The following is a 9,819-nucleotide window of genomic DNA, read 5'->3' on the forward strand; positions in this document are numbered from 1 at the left end:
GGGACTGACTGAAGTACATGGAAATGTACAGGGGCAGGGGGAGGGAGGCGTTTGCACCTCAAATTTTGGATGATCTTCCTGTCATAGAAATTTTTGTCCGTTCCAGCTGAGGAATAAGGAGCGACGGACACAGTTAGCCAAGCAAGGAGCCCCGGGAGGGGCGATCATTTTATTTCAACTGCAATTGGGTTCAAGCTCATAAGTTAGCAAGAACAAAGAAAACACTTACACCAAAGCATTATATGCAGTTGCTTATGATAATCTATCGCTCTATGATTGGCCAAAATTTGCCATCATTACCATACATAATTAGCAAGCTACATGTATTTGTCGCTCTTGTGACCCCTTATTGTTCATCTATTTGCCCCCTTCTCCTTGCTTATTTTGCAAACTAAGCGGTTAGCTAGCTATCTACAGGACGCAGGCACAGAAAGGTCCATTGTCTCCAGGTTTGGAGTTTGGCTACATTTCCTCTTGAGGGAACTTCCTGACCCTGCATTTTGTCCTTCTTCTTTCTCCCATGTGTACGTGACACATTTGCCCCCTGGCAGTTAAGTAGAATAATTTTGATATCATTCCTAAACTTAACCCAGCCCATCTAATGGCTTTCAGGATTAAAACCTAAGGCATAGTTTTGCGGGGCAGAGATTGCTCCCGCTCTCCCCGCAGGTGATGGGTTTCCTCCTACAGCCTGAAGCACACCAGGCCAGTGGTGGCAGGGGCTCGCTCAGCCCCCGTCTCGCTGCTGGGTGAAGGGCAAGGCCCCTGGCTCGCTCTCCCCTCTCTGGGGCCAGCGCTTTGCCCTCTGGCTTGTCAGCCACTGACCCATCTCCCGGCGCGGAGCGCGGGGCCCAGCCCTGCGGCGGTCCGACCAGAGCCCCTGGCAGCGCGGGGACCCCCGCCTTGGCCGGGCCGGACAGCGCCCCTCACCCACCAGGCCTCAGCCCAGGCCGGGAGCTGGCACAGCCCCGCCGGGCCGCAGCGCCTCTGTGCCCCGCAGCGCAGGATGCGCCTGCCCGGGTCTGCGGCGCCCGGCGCTGCTCCTTACCGCGTCGGGACGCGGGCCCTCGCCGCCGCCGCTGCCGGTTTGCCCGTTCAGCTCGAGCATCTCGGAGGCCGAGGCCATGGTGCCGTGGCCGGCCGGCTGCTCGGCCGCAGCTCGCTTGCCCGCAGGGGCCGCTTATCCGCCAGCCCAGCCGCGCCCGGTATGTGCCCTCCCAGCGCGCTGCACACACACATGCGGCGGCCGGTCCGGAGAGTCCCGCCTTGGAGCTCGCTCCGCAGGGGCTGCTTCCCTTTCCGCCCGGGATTCCCCTTCGTCCCGGCCGGATCGCGGTGCGGCTGCACGGGCAGAGCTGCAAGTGTCTGGGTGAGTGGCCAGAGGATGTTATAAAACGTTGGCGGCTCTGCCGGGCAAGGAGCCAGACCAGAAGAAGAAGCGGGCGTCCGGATTAACTCTAGAGGCAGCAGGTTTGAAACAAGCAACAGGAACTATTTCTTCACCCGACCCAGGCACTCCTTGCTCGGGATGCTGTGAGGGCTAAAAGTATCACTGGCTTCAAAAAAAGCATTAGATAACATTCCTGGAGGATAGGTCCAGCGATGGCTACTGGCCATGCCCAGGGATGCAGCCCCATGCATGCTGCAGGTGTCCCTAAACCTCTTACTGTCAGAATAAATTGCCCTATTCTGGTATTCCCTCTGAAGCATCTGGTGCCAGCCCCTGTTGGAAGACAGGGTAATGGGCTGGATGGACCATTGCTCTGACCCAGTGTGGCCGTTCTTGTCAGTCTTCCTGGAAGATGGGGAGAATAATAATCTATGGCCAGGACTACTCTAGGAACTTTTATCCTATAGCATTGTGGTAGGGCAAAGAATTAAAAACAACCAAACCACCCATTTCCCCCAAAAGCCCTAGTCTAGACACAGTTCTGCTGGCAAAAACTTACAAGTAGAACCCCTATCTGACAAACTCATTGGGGATTGAGGACTTCATAAAGTCAGGAAGTTCATAAAATGGAATATCTCAAATTCACAATAGGTGCAGAGCATAAATTGCAGTATGGAGCATTGCTTCATTTTCTTCTTGTCCTGCAAACCATTGCAAAGCCATTTCCAATACATCAGAATGTGAAGGGATGTCAACTTGTGCTTCAGTGACATCATTTTCATGATGTGACTTTTTTTTTCCTTTCAGGAAAAATTGTTCGTATAACTGGTTGTTCATACCCTCCTAGTGTAGACACAGCTTATCCCAGCAAAAAAGTGCTGGTATAAAGGAAGTGTGTCTACACTAGGAGGGGTTTGCCAGTATAGCAATACCAGCAAATCTTTTCTAGGTCTAAACAAGGTCTAAATCTCTCAACACTCTTCAGAGGTAGGTAAGAGTTACCCCCATTTTACAGATTGTTGAGGAGCCACTTATTCACGATCACAAAGTAAATTTAGTATTCCTAATCCCAAATATTCAAAAATCCTGAGATTGGTTTTCAAAATGAGATGGGTTTTCTTTAAATATATTTTTAGTTCTTGCTTTCTGGTTTACAAACCTTTAGAACACACTCAGGACAGGTTTTCAAGCTTTTCTCTGGAACTGGGAGGGCTAAACATTTAATTAAAAAAAGAAAGCTGACATTCTCATAAAATAACATGACTCCAGAGGCTGGTGCATGAAGAAAAACACCAAATGTAAGACTCTCAGTAAAATAACAAGAGTTGGTCACACTGCAAGTTAGAAGTAGATGGTAATGGAACCCACAAATCTTGATTCCTAGCCCACTGCACTAACCAGGGGACCACACTCTCCAAACATCTTTTAGATAAGTGGCCATTGTAATATACAAAATCTTATCGGTCTTTTAGTACAAGGACTATGCACTTCCTTGAAGTTCACTGTATGATGATTTTTAAATGAAAATAATCTTGCATAGTGCTTGCATTCAAAACACTTTACAAAATAGGGCAAAGATGTGCAGACATGAGGAACTGCACACAAGTGAATAGTTTCAGGGGGACTATCCACAGGCATAAATATGTGCAAGGTTGGGTCTTATGTCAGGACCTGAATTGCTTGTGATATCTATCACTGGCATGCAAGGAGATGGCAGCCAGCATGTAGCATACTATAGAACAATCAGGGATGAGCCATTTTCACCAAGGAGATGAAGGCAAACCCCCTACTCTGACAAAAAACACCAAGGAATCTTTAATGTCCATGCAGAGCAGATAAGAGCTCTGTTTAAGATGTTTAACCCCTTACATAGTAAGTAAATCCAATTATCTTCCTTACTAGGAGGCTTTGTTGATCCTGCTGGTTAATGGAGGGCTTTGGCAGATAAGCCATTCCTTTCAGGTTGGGCCGTGTAGAAATAGTTGTTATAATTCAATGGGTCAAACACAGCCAAATATGACTAACCTAATATACATCAAGGAATGGGGCTATACGGGAACTTGTACTTTTTGGGTGGATGAAGGTGCTTGACCTTAGACTTTATATATCTCAACAGTAGAATAGTTATTTAGGTTGTAAATATCCTTTTTATTCATGGCCTACAAAGACCTTCAGATAAATGTCTGAAAAAATTGCATTTTAGAAAAAATATTTAATGAACCAATAACACTGGGAAGATTAAAAAGTCACCAATTTGAAATTTATTCTCTTAAAAAAATAAAATAAATTTCAAATTGGTGACTTTTTAATCTCAGTGTTATTGGTTCATTACATTTTTTTTCTAAAATGCAATTTTTTCAGACATTTATCTGAAGATCTTTGTAGGCCATGAATATAAAGGACATTTACAACCTAAATACTAATCTGTATCCTCCTTCCAATGTTTGTGGGCTTGCAATCTCCTTGTCCTATTTTTCTAGAAATATTTCTCTTCTCTATTACTGTGTGAATGACCCACATAAAAAGGAATGACTGACTGTACAGTGTACAGATTTTATGGTAAAGGACACCAGCACAGATCCTTAAAATAGGTAGAAACAGTGAAACTGACTACACAAAGTGACTGACTACAACTGCAAAAAGTAAACAATGTGAAAAGAAATAGAGGAAAATAATTTCAATCACTTTTTTCCTGATTTTTTTTTAATTTACTACTGTTACAAGTAACATCTATGATTACCTAAGATTGAAAGAGTATAGATTAAAAATTACATGGACTCTTCCTTTAACATACACACACATAATCTACTCTCAAATAGCATCATAGCTACAACTGAAATTGCTTTCCAACAGTGAAAAGGCTTTACACAGTTACAGGTTGATTGTTCAGTAGCTCTATTCTTATGCCGTTTAGATCTGAGTAATTGTATCTAAACATAGAATAATTCCTTAGTATATAATCCTATACATTTCCATTATTAAAAATGTTGGCTCTGGCTGGGACTCATTCATCCTCCAATTTAAGTTAGAGCAACTGAGATTATCCACAGCATAGAGACACTCCAACTTTCACCTTTTAGGCTTTGCTCCTTATGAAGAGCTGTGGGCTAGAACTGCTACACTACCAAGGGATTCCTTCATCACACCTAACGATCTCCAGCAGCTTCATGGCTTCTTTGCACCAACAGACAATCACTAAAAGGCTGGCAGAATGGAGAACTTGGCTCTTTGCCAGAGGATGGTGTGAAGGCCAAGACTATAACAGGGTTAAAAAAAGAACTAGATAAGTTCATGGAGGATAGGTCCATCAATGGCTATTAGCCAGGATGGGCAGGGATGGTGTCTCTAGCCTCTCTTTGTTTGCCAGAAGCTGGGAATGGGCGACAGGGCATGGATTTCTTGATGATTACATGTTCTGTTCATTCCCTCTGGGGCACCTGGCATTGGCCACTGTCGGAAGCCAGGATACTGGGCTAGATGGACCGTTGGTCTGACCCAGTATAGCCGTTCTTATGTTCTTAAAGTGCTAGCTATATACACCACTACCCCGCTATAACGCGGTCGTGGGGAGTCAAAAATCCCTACCGCGTTATAGCTGAAACCCCGTTATATCGGGGTAGCAGCAGCAGGGCTCCGACAGTGATTTAAAGAGCTCCGGGCTCCAGCCACTGCGGGGAGCCCCAGGCCCTTTAAATTGCTGGTGGAGCCCTGGTGCCACAGCCCCGGAGTAGCGGCGGCAGGGCTCCAGCAGTGATTTAAAGGGCCTGGGGCTCCCCACAGCAGCTGGAGTCCCAGGCCCTTTAAAGCGCCGGCAAGCCCCACTACCGCAGCCCCGGGGTAGCGGCAGCAGGGTTCCAGCGGTGATTTAAAGGGCCCGGGGCTCCCCGCAGCAGCCGAAGCCCCGGACCCTTTAAAGCGCCTCCAGAGCCCCGCTGCTACCACGCTATATGCGAACCCGTGTTATATCGGGTCGTGTTATAGTGGGGTAGAGGTGTAGTAGTATTAATCACGAAATTAAACTCATTCCTCTGCACCAGATTATTGTAGCCAATTCCAAACAGTATATGATCTTATCCAGCAAATGTGCTGCAAGGTTTGGGTGTCAGTTTAAGAGTGGAATTCTGATGTTCTCTTTGAATTTCATGGCGTGTTGTGATTTGGCGGAGCCTTTACACTTCCTGTAACATGGTTTATTATGTACAAATCAGTATGCATTTCAATATAGGATTACACTGAGTCATTGCTGCTAATCATTTTCTATTGGACTTTACAGTATTTTATACAAAACTGATTGATTACTCAACCAACTATCAGCAAGTCACTAAACTTTTAGGTTTGCTACATTGCAGATAAAAGTGTGTGAACTGTCAAACATGTCTGAATGCAAACAAGCACAGGTTAGGCTTCCATATTTACTGCTAAACGTTACTGAAGAAAAAACTTTACAGATGAGTCCAATCCAATTGGTCATTAACTTCCTGTCTATAAAAAGTGTAATGTACATCAGAAAAAAGAAAAAACATTATACAGCTTCTCATGATAAAAACCAGCAGCCATTTGTTTTAGTGGAATATCTTGGATGACTTAAAGAAAATTCCCATAATCTACAAATCTATACGGATTCATTGTGGACTTTAAAAAAAAAACACAGCTGGGTGGAAAGTCTGTATTTAGAGAAGACATTTACAGCATTATGGACTCTCAGAAAAGTGAGAAAACACCATAGAATAATATTTGGAATAACATTTTGAAAACAAAGGTGTACCCACAACTCCCCTGGTTATGTAGTGGAAATATACAACAAGAGGAGGAGAGAGTAAAAGAGCTTAAAAAAAAAAAACCCACGCACATACTGCTGCTGCTTTGGACCACCATATCCAAGGTGACAAAGGGACATGACTGAAGCATTTATCAGGACAATGGGAAGAAATTGTGCAAGGGGTATTGTGGTGGTTTGTCAGGGGTGGGCCTGGCCATTCTGCCTACAGTGTTGCAATAGGGGCCACTGCAACAGGGTAATTATTGGGGCAGTTTGCTGCAAACTACATCACAGGCTGAGGCAGCTCCAGGACACAGGAGAGGCATATTGCTTCCCGTCTTGGACCCTGTACTGGGCTGTGCGCTAGTGGCCTCTGCTGGTAGAGGCCAGCCTAGCTGAGCACGCGGTCAACCACTCCGTCAATTGCTTTATCAGTCATCACGATAATGCCTGATTAAAACCCCAATTTTCTTGGCCTGTAATAGCTAGAGCAGCCTTAAGGAGTAACACTGGTGAGTAGAACTGGTCAAAATTCTCTGAATTTAAATTTTTCTGTGATACTTTTATCAAAAATTCTGTTTTTGATTGCCCATGTATCCCCCCCTCTCCTTTCCCCTACACACTCTTTTTGATAGATTTGTTGAAAATATCAGGGGTCAACAAGTATTAATGATGTCCAGCATTCTGGCTGTAAGTCTAAAAGATTTGGGGAGGTGAACTTCAGCTCTGTGTGTAAAGAGCAACAGAGGATCCTGTGGCACCTTTGAGACTAACGGAAGTACTGGGAGCATAAGCTTTCGTGGGTAAGACCCTCACTTCTTCAGATGCAAGCGTCTTGCATCTGAAGAAGTGAGGTTCTTACCCACGAAAGCTTATGCTCCCAGTACTTCTGTTAGTCTCAAAGGTGCCACAGGACCCTCTGTTGCTTTTTACAGATTCAGACTAACACGGCTACCCCTCTGATACTTGAGCTCTGTGTGTGTGAGGTACAGCAGTTCTAGATGGTTCTGGCATTATGCTGCCTATGATGTTTGCATGGAGCTGCCATACAAACAGATTTGTGGGATGTAGCCTGTTTTTGTAGTTTTATGGGGAAAGAGTACATATTAAGAAGCACTTTGGTCTCTGGTGTTTGACATAAAAGGGCTGGGAGCCAGGATTCAAATGCAGGCTGAAACACTCAGTGCAGCGTGTGACCTGGGGCAAAGCACATTCTCTTCTCATGCTTCAGTCAGTCCAACTGTTAGTGTGTAAAAGCAGAACTTTTACTTCTTACCCAAAAAGGAGCATCTGAGTTGAGAGTTATTCTGAGTAAATTAAAAAAAAAAAAAATTCTAGTTGACTGCTTAATTTCTAACAATAAAGAAAATACCCAGTGCTCCCTTTAATGTAATATTTACAAACCATTAGTCATGACTGCCCGTGATGGGAGGAGAGGTTATCAAGCTGTGACACGGAATTATAGAAATACAGGGCTCAAAAGGACCTGAAGAGGTCATCTAGTCCAACCTCCAGCACTGAGACAAAACCCAAATACTGTATACCTAGACATGATCAATAGGAAAACTAGTAATGAACTAGTCACTTAATACTGTACTGGAAGTCATTCCGTTTTGTTTAGGAACTGAAAGTACAGTCATTACAAAGTAATGAGAACCTGTGTGGTGTCTGGATTTCCTTACATGAGATCACCAGTCTAAGGAGAGAGCATGTGAGTGAGCGAGTGTTATGAAGAAGGATGGTGAATGTTGTTAGGACTACCACTCAGATCAGCCAATGAAACCTCAGTTGCAGCCTTCAAGAGGCGCTGACCCCATTGCCCTACATCCTGGCATCTGAGTGAAATTCACTTTCAGATTGCACTGGTCTCCCAAGCCAGCAGTGGATCATAATTAACCAGTTCTCCCAAGATGCTTATTTGGCGAGCATAAAACAGCACTGGTTTCTTAGTTATGGAAAATGAATGATCTGACTGAGGAATTATCATCATTTTTTTGCTAAAATCTCAAGTTTCAGATTTCTTTGTATCTAGCAATTCATTTTCTTTAACACAGTGCAGTTTATGGGGATACAGAGCATGTCTGAAGAGATTCCCAAAATAAAAAGTATGTGGTAAAGGCTGACATTTGTGGTCAGTACAAGAGTCTGGTGCTTCCTAGCCAGAGCACAAATTTAAAGCAATAGAACATGATACACTATAATCTCTGTGTGGGAAAGGAGGGCGTCACTCATTCCTGCCAAAGAATAAAATAGGGAAAGTTTTATTTAAGAAAAGACCCAAATGGGGAGGGAGGGATTGAAATATGAATGTCTGATAGAGTTATTGTACCTGGGAATAGAGGCTGCAATTCCAAAACCAACACTTGGTGTCAGTAATAGCTGTAATCCTGTTTATAATCTCCTGTCCCCACAGCACATCCTTCTTTATTGTATTTGCTCCTACATTTATTATTTAAAAGATGGCTTTGGCTGGCCAATACATACTGAGCAAAAAATTTTCAGCACCTCAGTGGTAAGGTGTGTGCACAGTTTGTTCACTTGTTTTTTTTTTTAGGTCTACATTTTACCACTGTACCTCCTTTTAAAATGTTCAAACCATGTTGTTCACACTCTGTGCCTTCCTTTTTGGGTTTCCTGCTACTCCTCCCAGCCATGCATTGTACCTTCCAACAAGTGTATTTTCACCTTAAATGAGAGACTCAGAATTGCTTCACATTGCTTCAGGAGACTTTGTTGTTCCAAATACCTGTCCTTTTTTACTCTGGATTGAAAATAGTCCCACCCCACCCCCAAATACCATAGATGAGTATATGCAGAGGAGTAATATGGGTGCAATTCAGAAAAGCTTTAGGTAAGCAAATCATTGAAACCAAAATGATTTGAGATTTGGAAAGAAATTGGATCAGCCCTCCTAATATAAGCAGCACGGTTAAAGATTCAGATCATAAAACAATGCCTAGGAAAATATAGACTCCTTATAGAGTCCAAAAATTAGTTGCATACTTTATATAGCAAGTGGCAGAAAGTCAGTCAGCTGTCAGAGTAGAAGCCGTGTTAGTCTGTATCCGCAAAAAGAACAGGAGTACTTGTGGCACCTTAGAGACTAACAAATTTATTAGAGCATAAGCTTTCGTGGACTACAGCCCACTTCTTCGGATGCATTTTTTGCTCAGAATGTATTGGCCAGCCAAAGCCATCTTTTAAATAATAAATGCATCCAAAGAAGTGGGCTGTAGTCCACGAAAGCTTATGCTCTAATAAATTTGTTAGTCTCTAAGGTGCCACAAGTACTCCTGTTCTTCTTTCAGTCAGCTGTGTTGCAAAGAGGCAAGATGCTAGACCTGCCACCACTTGTGTATCTTTTATAATGCAAAATGTCTCATTTTCTAATTTGGGATTTGGAGTATACCTGTGAACACGAAACTACTATTCCACTGGAGTAGGGTTACAGCTCAAATAATAACAAAATATATTCGACAAAGTTTGCATGTTCTTCTGTCTATGATTTGTCTGAGCAGGTCATGATTTTCCTCAGATTAGCTGAAATGTTTGCAATATAGTTGAAACTTTTGCAGTATAGATTAGTTCACAAGCCATTAATTGAGTATTCAAAATACTTGGTTATTTTGACTGCTCACATAGGTCACCTTGGCTGTGATCCTCCAAACAC

General features: G+C 43.6%; 1 protein-coding gene across 2 annotated transcripts in view; it reads right to left on the reverse strand.

The window, feature by feature from the left end:
- Positions 1–1,502, reverse strand: part of NINJ1 (ninjurin 1) — a 35,294-nt gene extending 33,792 nt beyond the window's left edge. The window contains exon 1 of one of the 2 annotated variants that reach the window (XM_054035409.1): positions 1,049–1,448. In XM_054035409.1, the coding sequence (XP_053891384.1) occupies positions 1,049–1,126 (78 nt within the window). In that variant the 5' untranslated portion in view covers positions 1,127–1,448. Of the gene's footprint in view, positions 1–1,048 lie in introns of both variants that reach the window. The other variant, XM_054035410.1, reaches the window with a different exon arrangement.
- Positions 1,503–9,819: the final 8,317 nt, after the last annotated feature.

Source organism: Malaclemys terrapin, chromosome 7 (genome assembly GCF_027887155.1).
Source record: "Malaclemys terrapin pileata isolate rMalTer1 chromosome 7, rMalTer1.hap1, whole genome shotgun sequence".
NCBI lineage: Eukaryota > Metazoa > Chordata > Testudines > Emydidae > Malaclemys > Malaclemys terrapin.